At 41.8% G+C, this 21,110-nt stretch overlaps 1 protein-coding gene across 1 annotated transcript in view; it reads left to right on the top strand.

Moving 5' to 3' along the window:
* LOC121869641 (probable cytosolic oligopeptidase A) overlaps window positions 1–21,110 on the top strand; it is a 196,242-nt gene that overhangs the window by 70,658 nt on the left and 104,474 nt on the right. The window contains exon 8 of the mRNA XM_042371157.1: window positions 2,075–2,201. Within this exon, the coding sequence (XP_042227091.1) occupies window positions 2,075–2,201 (127 nt within the window). The remainder of the gene's footprint in view (window positions 1–2,074; window positions 2,202–21,110) is intronic.

Genomic DNA, 21,110 nt, shown 5'->3' with positions numbered 1-21,110 from the left:
CCCCAACATCACCCCCCAACATCACCCCCAACATCACCCCCAACATCACTCCCACAACATCACCCCCCAACATCACCCCCCCAACATCACCCCCAACATCACCCCCCAACATCACCCCCAACACACCCCCAACATCACCCCCAACATCACCCCCAACACACCCCCAACATCACCAACACCCCCAACATCACCCCCAACACACACACATCACCCCCAAACATCACCCCCAAACACCCCCCAACATCACCCCACACACCCCCCAACACACCTCCAACACACCCCAACATCACCCCCAACACACCCCCAACACACCCCCAAACATCACCCCCCCAACACACCCCCAACACACCCCCAACATCAACACCCCCAACACACCCCCACACACACCCCACACACCCCCAACATCACCCCCCAACATCACCCCCAACATCACCCAAACATCACCCCCCCAACATCACCCCCCCAAACATCACCCCCAACATCACCCCCCAACATCACCCCAACACTCACCCCCAACATCACCCCCAACACCCCCCACCACCCCCAACATCACTCCCCAACATCACCCCCCAACATCACCCCAACATCACCCCCCAACATCACCCCAACATCACCCCCAACATCACCCCCAACATCCCCAACACTCTCCCCAACATCACACCCCCACACCCCCCAACATCACCCCCAACATTCCCCAACATCCCAACATCACCCCCAACATCCCACACCCAACATCACCACACCAACACACCCCCACCAACACTCCCCACCAACATCACCAACACCACACTCCCCAACACAACCCAACCACCCCCCAACACACCCACCCACACACACCCCCAACACACCCCCACACCCCCAACACACCCCCCAACAACACACCTCACCAACACACCCCACCAACATCACCCACCAACATCACCCCCTACCAACATCACCCCCCACCAACATCACCCCACCAACATCACTCCCCACCAACATCACCCCACCAACATCACCCCCACCACACCACCCCCACCAACATCAATTCTCCAACATCACCCCCACTCACACACCCCACCAACATCACCCCCAACATCACCCCTAACATCACCCACAACACACCAATATCCACACCAACATCACCCAACACCCCAACATCACCCCAACATCACCCAACACACCAACATCACCCCACCAACATCACCCCCACCCAACATCACCCCCACCAACATCACCCCACCAACATCACCCCACCACCAACATCACCCCCACCAACATCACCCCCCCACCAACACCACCACCAACATCACCCCCCAACATCACCCCCAACATCACCCCCAACATCACTCCCCCAACATCACCCCCAACATCACCCCCAACATCACCCCCATCTCAACATCACCCCCAACATCACTTCAACATCACTCCCAACATCACCCCCAACATCACCCCCCCAACATCACTCCCTAACATCACCCCCAACATCACCTCCCCAACATCACTCCCAACATCATTCACATCACCCCCAACATCACCTCCACATCACCCCCCAACATCACCCCTCCAACATCACCCCCCCAACATCACCCACTAATCCCCTATCCTACCTCTGCCTGACATTGCATCAGGTCAGTTACATGAGACCCATTAATCCCCCACAGCTCCATGGGAGTGGAAAATTAGCCTTATTAATATAACACAGCTTCATTCATGTCCATATCATATAGATTTTGAATTTTTAAATATATTTATTTAACTAATCTTTAAATAAACTATTCTGGATTATTATAGTAAAGTAATGGAGTTTATAATTTAAATACGACTGCATTTGCAGACTGGTAGTTTAGACTCAATGAAAACATCCCTAGCACTCGGAAATGTTCTGGGGAAGTGGGCTAGTGTCCGTCTGTGTAAGATGTCTTGTTTAGATATTCAGAATCTTTTTCCCAGTACTGTAACTGGAAAAGATTCCAGGGATAAGGAATTTTTCCCATTTTGAAAAAGTCTTCTGGTTAGCCGGAAATCTCTCATTCGCAGAAGTGCTCCGCACCAATTGTTCCGGCTCAGGAATATCACTCTATTTTTTTTTCAGCAAAACAGGCCCAAAAGAAGGAAATTGCCTCACTACAGGAGTTTGCTGAAGTTAGAGGGTTTGATCTACAGTTGGAGGCCTGGGATGTGGACTATTGGAGGCGAAAACAGAAACGTCATTTATACAGGTACTGTACTGTAGGATCCTCCTAAACTCATAGTAATCAGCCCATCTCCAGTAATTTTAATTACAGTATTACATTATCATTACAGGTTGACAATCCCTTATCCGAAATCCTTGGGGCCAGAGGCATTTCGATTTTTTTCCTCCTCTCTCTTGTATTAGCCCACCTGGGGACAGGTAACTGACCCACATTGAACCTAGGCGAAAAATACTACTAATAATAATACTAATACTAATAATAATACTACTAATAATAATTCATAGGTCTAGGTCGCCACTTTTTATCTTTTTTCATTCTTGTATTTCTTTATTATTATTATTATTTTATTAATACAGTACTGTATTATTGTTATCATATTATAAATTTGATTATTAAATTTTATTATTATTATTATTGTTCTCATTATTATTTTATTTTTGATTTATTTTTAATTAAAATTTTTATTTACTATGAATAATTATTATTATTATTATTATTATTATTATTATTATTATTATTATTATTATTATTATTATTATTATTATTATTATTATAATAAGTATTATTACTATTACTATTACATTTTTGCCCCCCTGCGATGTGGGTCAGTTATCAATGCCTGGGTGAGCTAATCCCTGTTAAAAAAAAAAAAAAAAAAATGCTCCACAAAAAAAACTTTCGGTTTTCAGAGCTTTTCGGTTTTCGGATAAAAGGTTGTCAACCTGTACCACATGATTTATCTAGTGGATGTCAGTTCTTGGCTGGAATGGAAAGGATCCCTTTATTTTCAACACCTCCATATTATTTAGAGGAACATTTGCTTCCATTTCTTTTGCTTCAACACAATGGAGGTTCTCCATGGGAAGAGTATTTTGCTCATGTTGAATAACATGTCCGAGCTGGCATGTATGAAAAATTAGCTCTTAATGTATTTACATTCTGGGAAATTTCTAAAAAAACAGACATTGATTTATGAAGCATATTAGCTTTACTGTTCTATTTCTGCTTTATTTATTGGTACTTTAGTCATTAACCCTCTTGTGCATTGTGATGCGAATTGCTTCAAATTGTTGGGTGCCAGTTTTGTAACGGTGACACTAATTGCATCATTAAACTTTAAACGATTTGTAACGATTGCTTCTTAGTAACAATGTAACAGTATAACACAGTAATGGGGAGAACATAATATCTCTACCTTTACCAACTGTGTATCTGTTGAAGTGACTGTTACTTGTTTATTATAGCTACTTGTGAAGCTGTCATATATGTAACAACCTTCCTGGGATGTCACCACTTATAACACTCACTTGTGAAGCATGTTACTTTATATTCTAGACATACTAAAATATAGATAAAAGATTTATTGGATCTTCTGCAGTGAAATCCAGTATGTTCCTTTTGTTTGTTTATTATAAAAGAGTTCTATGTACACTTTCAAAACGGATTATCACTGTAACTTAACCACTGTAGCTATGAGTGTTAAATGAGTATGGAGGCTATGTTAAAGTACTGTAGCTCTGCTAAGTATGTCCTGTCGATGTGATAGTTGAGTGAGAATGAGTAGGGACCCATCGAGGGAGAACGGAAATTTATCCGACGTCCTCCCTCGAGGGAAGACGGAACCATCCATGATGGCTCTAAATATCGTCTTCCTCTCGTCAGGGTTATCAAACTACTGCTCGCAAAAGGTGGCCAGAGAGCCGGTTACTTAATTCTTAGCACAGCACCAAGTGACGCGACTTCCCCTTGGGCACACCTTATCACGTGCTATGAATATGAGCCTCAGAGCTAGTGGAAAGTTACAAGGGGTGATAGTTATACAAGTCTAATGTAATTAACCCATTTATATAAATACTTCTGCCTATAAGACGGGATAATACATCGCTCGGTCACACCTTCCGAACTCTCCGAGGAATAAACTAATCTCACAGAAAATACCCTATACAGTGGTCCCTCGGTTAACGAATGGTTAGATTAACGAAATTTTGTTTAACGAATTACCCCCCATAAGGATCTTCAATTAAGTTAAAGAACAAAACTTCGATTAACGAAATCCTTACTCACATCACGTTTTGTTGTGAGCATCAGCTGATGGGCTAGTCTGCCAATTCAGTAATCTGTTCTATGTTTACATTCGTTTCCAGTGGAGTAAATATGAAACAGTGCTCATTAATATTTTTGCCTTTTTATATAAATATTATTAGTCATTTTAAAATTTATTTAACTTATTAATATATGCAGTACACGGAACTAGTTTTTTGTGCGCCCATCAGACGCTTGACTCGGCCACCAGGCGTCAATTGGGCTTTGTTGACAGTGGAGTGAACATCTATTTTGTGTCTTGAATATTTTATCATTTTTACATTGAAATTATTGGTCATTCTGAAATTTAGTTAACATATTGATAATATATAGCGCAGTGCAATGTTGATTTAAATCAAATAATCTCGAAATACGCCTAGTGAACTTAAAATTTTATTGGTGAAATAACGGCATCAAGCATGGGTCCCCTGAAAGGGTTCTACCACGGTATGACTGAAGGATTTACAATGTGATAATATCATTGTAGAATTGTCATATTTGCAGTTTAAAATGATGTGTCTATGACAATAACATTAATAACATTACTAACCTGACATATTTGCGGTTTGAACATTATTATAGAGCTATCATATTTCTAGTTTGAAAAGATGTGTCTATGACATCATTATCATTAATATAAAACTATCATATTTGTAGTTTGAAAGGTTGTATCTATGACATTAACATTAATATAGAACTATCATATTTGTAGTTTGAAAAAAATGAATTTATATAAATTAGACAATACAATCACTGGTAATATATTACATCAATATATATTAAAATAAGAAAGATACAGGTACCTCTCGTTTTGTGCTTGTTTTTTTGCCCATTTTCGAATTAACACGAGGTCCAAAATCCAAAAAAAAAATACTAATATATAATAATTTACACGCTTTGTTCACAATAACTTGCATAGTTCACGGAGCGGCCGGCAGACGTCTCTCGCTTCGCTGTTTGCTCAGTCCTTCCCGCTCACTCTACTTGTGCACCCCACACGTGCGGCTGTGCTACCTCGCCAATTTTCTACGTATTTATCATGGCTCCCAAGCGTCCTTCTACCCCGCAGAAAATGCTTCTAAGAAGTCAAGGTTGTCCTTAACCCTGGCGCAGAAGGTGGAAGTGTTCGACCACTACGATAACGGCCAGAAGAACCTCTCTCACTTACGCCTCTCACTCACTGTTATATATACATTAGTACCCCGATTTACGCGGTCAATTGAACCCACAGGGTACCGCGGAAAGTGAAATCCGTGTAAATGGAACAACAGAACATATGGGATTAATTCCAATAGAGACTGGCCCGACCCCTAAACTCCACTTTTTCCGACACAATACCCATGTTGTAGTAAAAATAACGTCTAAATTTTATGATGGTATGCTCACACAATTAATATTTAAGAGAAATACAGTCGCCAGGTTAATGTCCATTCAAATAATAGAATCAAATCCCCCCCCTCCCCTCTTCCCAGCTCACTGGCCCCTACCTCTCTCAGAAATGATTGGGTGAAACACTAGACTTTAACGTTTAGTAATAAATAATACCTCAGACTAAAGTTAGGATAATATAATTGACATTTCTGGATTCCTTGCAGGTCAGGGAATATTTTGAATGTAAAATTCATATATTTTGCACAAAAGATAAAATACTTGCTTTGTGTAAACCAAATTATTACATTAGATCTAAAATTTGTATGTCTAATGCAAAATCCATGATGTTTATATTCAAAATGATCATCATATTGCAAGAATTCCAGCAATGTAAATTATATTCTGGTCCAGTAATTTGTATGAATTTTATGAGCTAAAACAAATATATTCAGTTAATAAAAAAAAAAATATTCTTCACGACACTATCTGTCAATCAAAGTACCCCAACTTGCCTCCCCCCCTCTTCCAACCGCGCCAGATGGTCAGTCGGTCCCAACCCTCCCCCCCACCCCCCACCTTCCCTCCCTACCAGAGAAATGTTGGGTGAAAAAACTAATTTTAACTTTTAGTTACAAATAATACCTCAGACTAAAGTTAGGATAATATAATTGACATTGCTGGATTCCTTGCAGGTCAGGGAATATTTTGAATGTAAACTTCATATATTTTGCACAAAAGATAAAATACTTGCTTTGTGTAAACCAAATTATTACATTAGATCTAAAATTTGTATGTCTAATGCAAAATCTATGATGTTTATATTCAAAATGATCATCAAATTGTAAGAATTCCCGCAATGTAAATTATATTCTGGCCGGGTAATTTGTATGAATTTTATGAGCTAAATAAATAAAAAAAAAATTATACTTCACGCGTATATGGGTAGATGAACCTCGGAAAGTGAAAGTTCGGTTCTGGCGAGGCACCGCGTATATGAGAAATCGCGTAAAGTGAAACCGCGTAAAGCGGGGTAATACTGTATCTTTATTTTCACTACAGTATGTATTTCAAATGTAACAATAAATGTATGGAATAAGTTGTACATAAGTGTGATTTGCCTGAGTGTACAAGTGGTGTAAAGAAGGGTTGTATAAACAGGGCTGATGCACACTCCCATCTTGCCTCAGACGCCTCTCTCACTCACTGTTTTTTTGCGCGAAATTTAATTTACACGACCTCTTCAAGAATGTAACCCTCGTGTAAATCGAGAAGTACCTGTACTTATAAAATAAAAATAACTTACAGTATCACGACAGCTAACATGTGGTGGTATGCTGTAGAAATATATATGTATTTATAAATATAGTATATGGCTGTAAAATACCAATTCTGAAGTCTTGTTTGAAAAATTCTAGGAATTGCTTGAAAGTGTGAAAATGTTGCCGCAAATCCTGTAGACTTGTGTGTGTCATTCATAGGAGACACAGCTGATACGAAGGTCCCGGTGGCTGGGTCAATATCCACAAAATTCCTGAGTACAGCAAACTGTAGAATGTGCTCCCTGCCAGTGAACTCAAAGACTCTGGGGTTCACTGAATACACTAGTGCATCCACCACGCCACACTTCATAATGATGACACCAATCTCTACAACCTTCGTGGTCAGAAATGCACTTGTCATCACTAATGGGGCTGCTGGGGCGCTGGTAACTGGGGGTTATTCACACTTGTCGAAAGAATGTTGATGATGAGTAGTCGCAACAACTGTAGTCACGTCCTGTGACAGTGAACGATTCATTTGCAGAACTAATGTTCACTTCAGCTCACAGGAGTGTTGCCATAATACAGCTACTATCAATAACTCAGTAATGGATATTGATAAAAAAAAAGTTGTGCGCCTTCTTGGATAACATAAAGAGTATCACTCAACAGAAAACTTCTCACGACGGTATATATCCACGTGCACTTAGGAAATATAAATAAACTTAAGGAACAAACCAAAAATTTTTAGTTAATATATTAAACCAAAATTACACTGATCTTAGATATGTATCCGGTCCTTTTCGCTGCCACTTATGAAACTTTAAAAAAAAATTTTGTTACATCACAGTATGAGTAACAGGAGAACAGATTATCTCAACTGTTACTCAACTTAAGTGTGATGAATAATTTCTGTTATGAGAATTGTCACGGTTACTTGGAATTCACTTGACTAACTGTAGACTTTAGACTGGTCCTGTAGACATGGCCACCTTTGTAACACTAATTTCTAGTAAATAGGTATAACTAAAACTTCAAGCTATCACAGGAACAGGGAGAATAAATATATTCTGTACCCTTAATCAACTGTGTATCTGTTGAAGTGACTGTTACTTGTTTATTATAGCTACTTGTGAAGCTGTCATATATGTAACAACCTTCCTGGGATGTCACCACTTGTAACACTCACTTGTGAAGCATGTTACTTTATATTCTAGACATACTAAAATATAGAAAAAAGATTTATTGGATCTTCTGCAGTGAAATCCAGTATGTTCCTTTTGTTTGTTTATTATAAAAAGAGTTCTATGTACACTTTCAAAACGGATTATCACCATAACTTAACCACTGTAGCTATGAGTGTTAAATGAGTTTGGAGCTATCTTAAAGTAGCTCTGCTAAGTACGTCCTATCGATGTGAGAGTTGAGTGAGAATGAGTAGGGACCCGTCGAGGGAGAACAGAAATATATCCGACGTCCTCCCTCGAGGGAAGACGGAACCATCAACGATGGCTCTAAATATCGTCTTCCTCTCGTCAGGGTTATCAAACTACTGCCCGCAAAAGGTGGCCAGAGAGTCGGTTACTTAATCCTTAGCACAGCACCAAGTGACGCGACTTCCCCTTGGGCACACCTTATCACATGTTATGAATATGAGCCTCAGAGCTAGTGTAAAGTTACAGGGAGGTGATAGTTATACAAGTCTACTGTAATTAACCCATTTATATAAATAATACTGCCTATAAGACAGGGGCTAATACAGATTTGCTCCCCCACCCAAAAAAAGTTTTAAAGATAATTGTGTCAAATTTTTGTGCCTCATAGATGACTGCATGATCTCACAATACAAGCTTTCAGAAAGTACCGATGTATGGGTCGAGATAAGCGTGGGTCATCTCTTCATAAGTTTCCTCCCATCAGCCAAATTAGTCGGTCCCTTTAATTCCAACCCTGCACATTAAGAGTTTAACAACAGCCTACTGCCAGAGTACGGAGGTAAGGAAATGGGGACAGGTGGCAGGTAAAATGAATGCTGCCTCAAAGCCTCACTAAGACACAGAAGAGACAGGATTCCAAATAAGAAGTGGCTCCAGTGTCATCTGTGTTAAGTGAGGCATGAGAAGAGGAAGGACACATGCCACATTTGCAATGTGTGTGATGTGCCTCTGCATTGGAGAGTGCTTTGCTCAGTACCATTCTGAGTGGAAATCCCATGCATAGCAAGCGCTAGCACACACGCGCGCACTACTTTGCTGTCACTCGGAATCGAGTATGATGATCATCCAGCTATGATACAATGATATGAGTTATTAGGGATGTCACCCAGGTTAGTGAGTTTTGAGGTAACTAAAGAAGCCGATACGGGACCCACAGCGTTGTTAACATTTGTTGCACATGTGGAGGGCTCCATCTATTGCAGGGGGGTCGGTGGCAGCGTTTTCCGGCGTTGGCGCTTGTCTGCCTCGGTTTGCAGTTGGGGTAGCTCGAAAGCATTGACACTTTATCGTGTGGTGCTCCTCCAAGCATTACGATGTGGAGTAATCGACTCCCAGGTGATGGGGTAGATATAGCACTTTTTCAGGTTTGTCTTAAGACTATCCTTATACCTTTTCAATTGCCCGCCGGCGTTACGTTTACTATTTGTTAGGTAACTGTAAAATGCTGCTTTTGGCAGTCTACTGTCGTCCATGCGGGTAACATGGCCAGTCCAACGTAGTTGTTCATGGATAATGGTAGCTTCTATGCTCCTACAGTTGGTGTCATCAACAATGCTGACATTTGTTCTCTTGTCTTCCCAGCGAACTCGGAGGATGGAACGTAAACAACATTGGTGAAAGTTTTCAAGTGCCTTGAGGTGCCTCCTGTATGTGACCCATGTCTCACTGCCATATTGCAGGGTGGGGAGGACCACTGCTCGATATGCGTGCAGCTTTGTAGATAATTTCAGCTTCCTACAGCTGGACACGATTTCGGAGTTTGCCAAAGGCTTGAGATGCACATCTGATCCGATGCTGAATCTCTTCATCAATGTCTGCTGTGGTGGACAGGTGGGAGCCGAGATACCGAAAGTGAGCAACATTAGGGAGGGTAGTACCGTTCAGCTGGATGGATGGTTGAGGTGTGTCTCAACCAGGGACAGGGTGAAAAAGAATCTGAGTCTTACATACACTCACCTCCAGGCCGAAGTGTACATACGCATCTGCGTAGATGTTCAGGATCTCCTGTAGGTCGTATTCAGTGTGAGCAACAAGGGTGAGGTCGTCTGCATACTGAAGTTGAGTAATGGAAGCTGCCGACACCTTTGTTCTTACCTGGAGTCGTCTTAAGTTGAAAAGACCCCCCCCTTCACCCGGTACTCTATGTCCACCCCGCTGGCTAAATTGGCACTGGCATGATTAAGGAAGGCAGCCAAGAAAATGAAAAAGAGAGTTGGTGCCAGTACACACCCTTGTTTAACCCCTGTTTGGATGGGGAAGAACTCAGATTGGGTACCGTTGTGCTGGACACTGCCGTTCATGTCATCGTGGAGCTGCTTCACAATGGCGATGAATTTTGGTGGGCAGCCAAAACGGCTGAGGGTCCACCAGAGGGCTTCCCTGTTGACCGAGTCGAAGGCCTTGGTTGGGTCAATGAAAGCTATGTACAGGTCATGACGCTGTTCTCTGCACTTTTTCTGTGTCTGGAGGGCAGCAAAGATCATGTCAGTGGAGCCACTTGATGGTCTAAAGCCACATTGAGATTCTGAGAGGAGGTTTTCCACCTCAGGAAGAAGTCTGTTTAGGAGGACTCGGGCGATAATCTTGCCAGCTACAGACAGCAGCGAGATCCCAAGGTAGTTGCCACAGTTTGACTGGTGTCCCTTGTTCTTATAAATATTGACAATGGAGGCATCTTTAAGAGCTTGGGAGATTTCCTCCTTTTCCCATATATTCTCCAGGAAAGAGTGGAGACGGCTAGTAAGCAGATGTCCTCATGCTGTATACACTTCGGCTGGGATTCCATCAGGCCCTGAGGCTTTGTTATTTTTCATCTGTTTGATGGCAGTAGCTACTTCATCCAGGGTTGGAGGATAGCTGAGGTGGGTCAGCTCTGGATGCTGAGGGACCTGCTGGGTAGTCAGGACATCCACATCGTTGTTTTGGTTAAGCATTGAATGGTAGTGCTCTTTTCAGCGCTGAAGGAAGACTTCATCGTCTTTAATTATGAGGTTACCGACAGATGAGTGGAGAGGGGCTGTTCCACTAGTGACTGGCTCATAAAATGTTTTAGTGGAAATGAAAATTTTTTGCATCTTGTGCTGATCTGCAAGTTTTTGTGCTTCGCATGCTTTATTTTAAAGGCAGTCGTTCTTTAGATTGCGAAGTTCCTGCTGGGCTGCTGTCATCTTCTTGCGGAAGGTATCACCTTTGGTCCGAGACTGAGGGTTGTTCTGCCAGTCAGTAAAAGCAGCGCGTTTATCATCGATGGGTACTTTGATCGCTGAGTCATTTTCATGAAACCACTATTCGTGTATTCTTTTGAACTGGCCGATAGAGTCTGCAGGTTTTTGTCATAACAGTATTAAGAGTATCCCATTCGGCACTGAGATTCACGTTGTTTGCTGTTGGGTTGTTTATAAGCCCATGTTTGAGCTGCTCTCTGAAAGCATGTGCTACTGCTGGATCCTCCAGACGCTTAGTGTTAAAACCTCTTCTACAGACTTGCTGCATTTGTCATTTTGGGATGACAGGAAGTGAGAGCTTAGCTCTGACGAGCCAATAATCAGTGTTGCAGTGGTTTGAGCCACATGGCACGGGTGATGACGACATCTCGGTCATCTCTTTTTCTGACAATGATGTAGTCAATGAGATGCCAGTGTTTGGATGGCGGGTGTTGCCATGAATCCTTGAACTTGTCGATAGTGAGGTTGTGTGCAGCACACTTGCTGAGGAGGAGTAGGCCCTTGGGATTACATTTGCCTATTCCATTTCTCCCTATGGTTCCCTGCCAAATGTTAGCATCTCTGCCAACTCTGGCATTGAAGTCGCCAAGGAGCACAACCTTGTCTTCTCTGGGGATAGAAGTTATCACTTTGTCAAGGTCAGCATAAAAGGCGTCCTTGGTGTCATCCTCTGCATCCAGTGTTGGGGCGTATGCACTGATGAAGAAGGCATGACGTGAGTATTTCAGTGGGACTAGAAGCGTCATGAGGCGCTCGTTGATCCCAATAGGCATTTCAGTTAGCTTGTGTAGGATGTGTTGGTGGACAGCAAAGCCAACTCCATAAATGCAGTTTCTCTCCGCAGCTGGCTTACCCTTCCAGAAGAAAGTATAGCCAGATCCCCGTTCTGTGAGTTGGCCCTCATCTGGGAGCCGGTACTCACTGATGGCTGCTATGTCGATGTTATACCTAGCCAGCTCTTTTGCCACAAGGTCAGTTCTTCTTTCAGGACACACATTTGTGCCAGTATCCAGAAGGGTCCTGACATTCTATGCAGCGACCATAAGAGGTTGTATGGTTTTATTTTTGTTTGGATCTGTTATTTTGGTTGTGTTTTTGACTGCATAAGGATGACCTTACTGGGTGCGTTTGCCCAGTTCGATTGGTTTTTAGGCAGGCTATGTATAGGGCACCTTTTATTGCCCCCTCCCCTTGTGGGGTGAGCAGAGTGGCTCCTCGAGAGGGCTGGTCAGTCGCACAGACATTACTGGATTGCACTGCTGCCTATATCCCAGTGTATAAACGACCATCTTATCTGTGCCATCCATGTGTAGAGTTGTGACTAGAGACTCCCAGCAGTCATCTCTGCCTGTCCCCGTTGCCACTCCTCCATTGCCATAGGACTTTTGGGGGTACAGTATAGGGGTTTGATGATGATGTGAGGTATGGTGAACTGGATGATGGCTGTGCGTGAGTTGATTTATGTGGTGAGGCAGAAGCGCAGGCTGCAACCACATATCTTGGCTCTCCCTTTTCCCGATCCAGTGGTGTACGTGTTGCAAGGACTGGGGAGAAGGCGAGTCGAAATGGACTGCCGTTAGCCCAGTCCATCAGGTTTTGCCTTTGTCCGCCGGTGTAGTCGTTGGGTTTCCATGGTAGTCACCTCTTCTGCCTACACCGCCGTTGGGGGCTTGTTGGAGCTCTGTAAGCATGTCGGGCTGATGCGAAGCTTCACCGCAGATATTTCTTTCGGGGTTTACTCCTGTAGCCTTATACCTGCCAAGGTTAATCCGAAAGGCAGCGCTGTGGTGTTTGGTAGGTGCCAGGACGTATCCACATCCCAGTGGGCCTATGCTTCATCCCTCTGGGGCCCACTGCTACTCCGAGATCCCCTGCTGATCTAGGGCCGCATACACAAAAACATTTACTGGACTTTATCTCTTTGTTTACCCCGTAACTGGACTTACAGTCTTCGATCTTTATACTCAAAAGAAATATTTGGCAGCGTACTCCGTAATCTAGCCCGTAACTTACAGCACCTAAGGAGGAGTGGTAACGCGATCAACCCGAATATACAGCCACTCCTCGACATATGACCTACTCGACTTACAATAACCCGGACATACGACTGCCCCAGTCGTACCAAAAAATTTTCAAATTACGTATTTTTGAGTCCCGATTTTAGTAATTGCGTTGTGTACTGATAAAATTGTCGTTTGTAATTCCCTTTAAAATGGCTCGCAAGCTTAAAAATGCGAGTTTTTTGGTGCTGTATTATTTTCCCATTTTCGACTTAAGACCAATTCAACTTTCGACCTGGATTTGGGTCCCTAACCCCGTCGTAAGTCAGGAACTGCCTCTAGTAGTCGCTATTTCCCGATTGCATATAAGAAATTAATAATTTATGTTGTAATAATGCTTGTTAGACTTGTTTTATCATAGAATAATGAAGAAAATGTTTTGTGCATCAACATACTAAAATACGATATTTTAGTTTGTCTTTTTTTTCATTTTTCTTACAAAAAGAAGAGGCTTGAGTGTGTTTATTTCTCGCAGAATGGAAGAGAGGCAGCTTTTGTCTTCTTAGAACTTTTCAAGTAATTTGTACCAAAATAGAAGAATTTTATAGTTCACATTTATGGTAAAAAAAAAATTATAACAGCAAACTTGTGGATATACCTTATTAATGTGGTATAGCTGTAAATATCCTTCAGTAATGAATGCCAATTATGAGGTCAAGTGAACATTTTTGCCTAGACTCCGCCTTTGCTAGGACCAAGTTATAACAAGTTATTCTGCCAAGTATCCAATAAGTACCCATGACTCATAGTTAAATAATACCTAACCCAATCTAAGTTCATCAAACCTAATAATTAAGGTGGGGGGGGGGTAAAAATTAAGTGGTATAGCCTTTTATTCTTAGAAAAAGAAATATATTCATAGGTTTTTATCCAATACATTCAGTAGTGATTTTTTGTAATGCAAAATTAGTGAAATGTATCTTACCCTCACAAAACCTAACCATACCTAATCTTACCTTACCTTATCTAACCTAACCTAATGTTACCCTACCTAACCTAACCTAACCGAAGAAAGCCGCAATGCACATGACAAACAATTAAGTTCTCCAACATATCTATAAATCTTTTGATGATCTATAAATGTAACTTAGGATGCATTTTACCCTTTATGCATTTTAAATTTAGGTTGGGTTTGGTAAAGGTTAGGTTAGGTGGTTAATATATAGGACTAACCCTCGGAGCGCAGGAATTTGTCTTCCCAGCGGTAATAAGGCCGTGGCAGTTTCATTTTCAGCATGACGCGTGAAGGTTGTTGCCTGTCTTATATGGACGTAATTTGCGAATTTAGGGATAAAGACAACGAGACCACTTCAATTGCTCAAAGACCACGGCAGTGTTCCTTTAAATACAGACTCTCCACACTGCGGGAATCCCTGCGCTTTCAGACCGGGAAGAAATATTTTCATTGCTTCCTCAACGCTTGACGTTTCCTGCCATCACAATTAATGACTCTGCCGCCCAGTCTGCATAAACGCCGTTGCGGCCATATCAATTCACCATATGATAGTAAGTTCTTTCTGTGTAATATACCGTGGGGGTTAGGTAGGTTTGTTTGGTTAGGTTGGTTAGGTCTGTTTTTCTTACCAACAAAAGTAAAGTTATGTTATTTTTAGAAATATCCATTTTTAACATAATTGCACAAATTACAAGTGTCCACTATAAAAAAAGAAACGGCGAAAATCCGGCGTTTATATACAATATTCGTTTCGCTCTATTTCGCCTGCTGGTTAGTCCTGAAAAATTACCGGTTAGATAAAGGTTAGGTAAAGATTAGGTTAAGTAAAGTTAGGTTAGGTGACATCACGTCAGGGTAAGGTACATTTCACTAATTTTTCGGCAAAAATAGAAGCATGACTACCGATTCTATTAGACCAAAAACCTCTGAAAAAATACTTTTTGTATGAAAATATGTGATGTCTCTGAAATTAAATTTTCTCTCTCTCTCTCTCTCTCTCTCTCTCTCTCTCTCTCTCTCTCTCTCTCTCATATATATCCACATTTCCATTGTGGATGTACTAAAATTTTAGTATTCATTTTGCACAAATATTGAAGAGCACAATTTTCTTGATTTTTACTCCACTGGAAACGAATGTAAACATAGAACAAATTACTGAATTGGCAGACTAGCCCATCAGCTGATGCTCAAAACAAAACGTAAGGATTTCGTTAATCAAATTTTTGTTCGTTAACCGAATTGAAGATTCTTATGGAAGGTAATTCGTTAACCAAAATTTCGTTAACCGAACCATTCGTTAACCGAGGGACCACTGTAATGTAAGTGATGATACATCCCAGTGGTTCATAAGCGAATCATCAAAACAATAACAGCACTATCTTGTCATATTAACTTGCACCAGGCATTCTCAAAACAAAGTACAGACGATGTCATTACTTCTAAATTTACTCTTATCTCCATCTAGTACTGATATACAGTACAGTACTCTGTAAATGAACTGAAAAAAAAAGAGAAAATCTACCAGGTAAGAGTACATGACAGCTGAACTGGTGTGAACATGGGAGTTTATGTCCAAAAGAACATAAGAATGGAGGAAACTGTAGCGGGCCTATTGGCCCATACTGGGCAGTCCCATTTACACCCAACCCCTATTGCTCATATGAGCATCCAACCTATGTTTGAAGCAGATCTTCACTGCACATTTCTTCACTTAAAAAATGTTCAAGACTTAGACCATAAAAAACACCCTTAAAACTTACCTGAACGTGGCATTTGGGGTCTGAAGAAGCCACCCTTTCTACTACCTCCGACTGCAGCGATGAGTTTGAAACTAGTGACGTCATTGCAAATGGTGGCCCTGTTTCTAGAAAAATAAACTTATCTCGACTATTATAGCGGGACTTTAAACTTTTATTAAAAATTTTAAATACCGTATCACTCTACGAACATGGCAGAGTGTATTTCTTGTGTTTGCCCAGAACTGTCAACTCGTCCATTGTCAAATCTCCCATTTTTCATATCAACCTCCTCTGCCGTCTCAAGTCCCTTGGAATTCCCGTGCCCAAGCTCCTCAGTGCTTGCTCAATGTTCATACATCCCAAGCTCACCTATGATTTCTCTGCTTGGTCTTCCTACCTAAATGCCACACAACAGAAACACCTAGAAAAAGTGCAAAAGAGGGCATATAAGATTATTTTCTCCCCTCCTAATCCACATATCAAGAAATGCTCAACACACTGACCCTCTCAGCTCTCGGATCATCACCAAGTCGTCATCTGCAAATTTGGGAAAAAGTGTCTTCACCATCTTCGACACTGGCTTCTGCTTCCACCCAAGTTCCATCTTTGCTGAATTGCTGTATGACACCACAACCACATCCAACCCATACAAGCATGTACTGATCACTATAAGAACAGCCCAGTCCCAGCCATTGTAAAAATTATCAACATCTTGTAGTCAACCAGCATGTTCGCTCCCAGGCAATCTTATTTTTTTGCATTGTTACTATGTTCGAATGCCCTGTAGTATGACCTTCTCCCCACCTTGTTATTATACAGTGTATCATATTTGCATCACTTATGTTACTTGTGTGTGTGTGTGTGTGTCCTGCCAATACACAGCCTCTTCACCATCTAGATTCCTGCTGTGCCTCCTTGTGGCAGCACACAGTAAATGGGTGCCTCGTGGGCCGAGGCTAAACCAGCAGGGGATCTTGGAGTAGCAGTGGGCCCCAGAGGGATGGCGCATAGGCCCACTGGCATGTGAACACGTCCTGGAGCCTACCAACCACTGCCCCACTGCCTTGCAGATTAACCTTGGAAGGTATAAGGCTACGGGAGTAAACCCCAAACGAAAAATCTGTGGTGGAGCCCTGCATCAGGCAGACATGCTTACAGAGCTCCAACAAGACCCTAACAGCAGTAGGGGCAGAAGACGTGACCACCATGGGAACCCAATGACTACACCAGCGGATGAAGGGAATGCATGATGGACAGGCTACTAAGGCGAAACCCAAGAAACTAGGATATTGGCAGTCCTTTGCAACTCTCCCTCTCCCCAGTCATTGCAACACTTGCACCACTAGATCAGGAAAAGGGAGAGCCAAGATGTGTGGTTGCAGCCTGCGCTCCTGTCTTACCACATAAATCAACTTGAGGACAGGCGGAGATGACTGCCGGGAGTCAATAGTCACAATTCTGCACATGGGCGGCTTAGATAAGATGGTTGTTTATGCACTGAATTCTAGGCAGCAGTCCAATTCGATCTTGTCTATGCGACTGAGCAGCCCTTCCTAGGAGCCCTCTGCTCACCCCACATGGGAAGGGACCTATAAAAGGTGCCCTAAACATAGCCTGTCTAAATTAACCAACCTGACTGGGCAACCGCACCCAGAAAGTCATCCTTATGCGGTTGAAACACAATCATAATCACATATCAAAGCAAAAACAAACCCTTCTGGATGCTGGTACAAATGAGCGTCCTGAAAGAAGAACTGCCCTTGTGGCAAAAGAGCTGGCTAGGTATAACATTGACATAGCAGCCATTAATGAGTTCCGGCTCCCAGATGAGGGTCAACTCACAGAACGGGGGTCTGGCTGTACTTTCTTCTGGAAGGGTAAGCCTGCTGTGGAGAGAAACAGCATTTATTGAGTTGGCTTTGCCATCCGCCAACACATCCTACATAGGCTAATTGAAATGTCAATTGGGATCAACGAGCGCCTCATGACACTCCGAGTCCCACTGAAACGCTCACGTCATGCCCTCTTCATCATTGCATATGCTCCAGCACTGGTTGCAGAGGATGACATCAAGGAGGCTGTTACGAGTGAGCATTCCATCGTTGGTTGTGGATTCGCAACGTGAACGTCTTTTGTTTGTGACGTCATTTCTGCCGCGTCCGCTCGCTTTGTTTACTTTAGTATGGGCCCCGCAGTGTTTAGTTAAGTACAGAGTATCTCCTTTCTTATTGTACAGTATGTTTCTAGTGGTATAACGTGTAAACCTTGCTCGACTTTTATAACACCAAGTAAAGTATTATTTGTGAAAGATTATTGTTAATCATATTTTGGAGTTCCACGGAAAATGACTTAATTATTTATGAGGTTTCGTGTGGTGGATAGACCACGTTGTTCATCATAGTTTCTAGACTAAATAAGTCTTTACTTTTGTGTTCATTATTTTGTCACTCGGTTGAGTCATTTATTTGATCAGATTTAACTTGTATTTGTTTATTTTTGTACATACTGATGTATTTATTTTATTGATTATTTGTTAATATATTCTGTTATTAAAACTACTGCATGTATTTCAATATACCCCATTGTAATGAGGTGATAATTTGGTGGGATCTATTCCTGGACCCATAGTACAAAGTGTAATTTGTGAATTTGTGATATTGTTACACCCTTAAGAGGCCCAAGGGTCGTAACAAGGCCTTTTATGCCGATCTTGATTGATTGCTAACCTCTATCCCTAGAGAAGATGAGGTTGTGCGCCTAGGTGACTTCAATGCCAGAGTTGGCAGAAGATGCTGACATATGGCAGGGAATCATAGAGAAATGGAGTAGGCAAGTGTTATGCCAACTGCCAACTTCTCTTCAACAAGTGTGCTGCACAGAACCTCACTATCACCAACACCTTGTTTAAGCAGGCCGACAATTTTAAGGGTTCTTGACATGACCCACGATCTTAACATTGGCATCGCATTGACTACATCATTGTCAGAAAAAGAGAGCGGCGAGATGTCATCATCACTCGATCTATGTGTGGCCCAGACCTCTGTGATTCAAATCATTGGGTTGTCGTAGACAACAACAAACAACCAAAATTGCTGTGCTGAATGGTATCCCATCAAAGCTGTCATCACAAAATCCTGCAACGAGACACTTTGCCTGATAAAAAGAAAACTTCAGGATTGGTTTGATGAAAATGACCCGGAAATCAACGTAGTCATCAATGATAAACGTGTTACCCTAACTGATTGGCAGAACAACCCTATGTTTCGGATCAAAGCTGATACCTTTCGCAAGAAGAAAGCGGTGGCCCAACATGAACTTTGCAATCTAAATAACGAATGGTTGAAAAATTTTAGCGTATGAAATGCAAAAACTTGCAGATCAACACAAGATGAGTGAGTTTTTCAATTCTGCTAAAACAATATATGGCCCAACTACTCTATGGCGTGGCTCCCATCTGCTCATCTGACAGTAACTCCATAATTAAAGATTAATAAGGCATCCGTCCGAGCTGGAAAGATTAATACCATTCGCTACCCAATTGAAACACTGAAGTGGATGTCCTGACTTCCCAGCAGGTTCCTCAGCACTCAGAGCTGACCCATCTCAGCAATCCTCTATCCATGGTTGAGATGGCTACTATCATCAAGCAGATGAAAAATAACTAGGCCTCTGGGCCTGATGGAATCCCAGCCGAGGTGTATGAAGCAGGAGGACCTCTGCTTACCAGCCGTCTCCAATGGTCACCTCTAATTAAGGAAGTTACTAAAGATTTATCACTGTAAAGATCTAAAAACATTTTTCACTGTTTCTATTATTGTAGAATATTTTACATAAAGACAACACAGTGGTTGGAGGACCTGACTGCCCAATGATTTTCTCAGGTCTCAAACCTCGTTTATGATTGTTTCACAACCGCAACAACCACATGGTTTCGTGTGGTTGTTTTGGTTTTGGTGTTTATGATAATTGATGCGGTTGCTCCGCAGTTGTGGTTGCAGTTGCAAAGCTTCGTGACATCATTAGTGTATATTGTGTCTCCATATGCCCTGGTTTCTTCACTGATCAGTTGTCTAAGAACAAAAGTAGCCAAATTGAGCTATCATGTATCAATTAACTTTAGAATAGAAATCTTAAATAAAATGTTACAAGACAATGGTTTAGTAGTGCTGTTAATGTGTGTGTTGTGTAAGTGTCTTGGCATGTCACCTCACCTACTGCCTCATCACCTTACCATCAGACTCGTCACCTGACCCTTCGCCTTGTTAGCACAGCTCGGAGGTACGTTGTTTTGTTACTGTACAGCATGCCCTGAAATTTAGCAGATTTTTTATTCGCAGACCTCGATTGTTCGCAGATGACACCCTGATGTACCCAAGAATGTCTGAGGGTAGTTTTAAAGTTTCTGGCATTTTCGCAGCAGGGACAGGGAGCCATTTGTTCTAGAGACAGTACGGTAATTTCTTTTACCTGTAATGTATACACACACACACACACACACACACACACACACACAAAACACATACAAATTAATAATAATGGGAAAATCCTCTCACAAATGATCAGAAACAAGACAAGAAAATGTATTAAAAATGTGAGAGTTTACCCTCAATTCAACTCCATACTTAGTTATTAAAGTTAACTTTCATAACAAAGTATGGAGTTGACTTAAGGGTACCCTCACATTTTCAATACATTTTGTTTTGTTTCTGATAATTTGTAAGAGGATTTTCCCATTTATATTCATTTGCATGTGTTTTGTGTGTCTACATACACACACACACACACATTCAAATACCTGTATATACAATACAGGTGAAAGAAATTATTTCCTAAATGCAAACACATAGTGAATATAAATTTTTTTGTACATGGGTAAAAATGTTATTTGTGGATTTGGCTATTCGCAGTCATTTTGATAATCTAACCCCCGCAAATTTGAAGGGCATGTTGTACTGTATTACTTTACTTTTTTAGTACAGTTAACCCTCACTTTACGCGGTTAATGTAACCCGGAGGGTACCGCGGA

Source organism: Homarus americanus, unplaced genomic scaffold, assembly GCF_018991925.1.
Source record: "Homarus americanus isolate GMGI-L3 unplaced genomic scaffold, GMGI_Hamer_2.0 scaffold32583, whole genome shotgun sequence".
Classification (NCBI taxonomy): domain Eukaryota; kingdom Metazoa; phylum Arthropoda; class Malacostraca; order Decapoda; family Nephropidae; genus Homarus; species Homarus americanus.
Note: the sequence above shows the minus strand (reverse complement) of the source record. Positions and strands in the feature narration are given on the sequence as shown.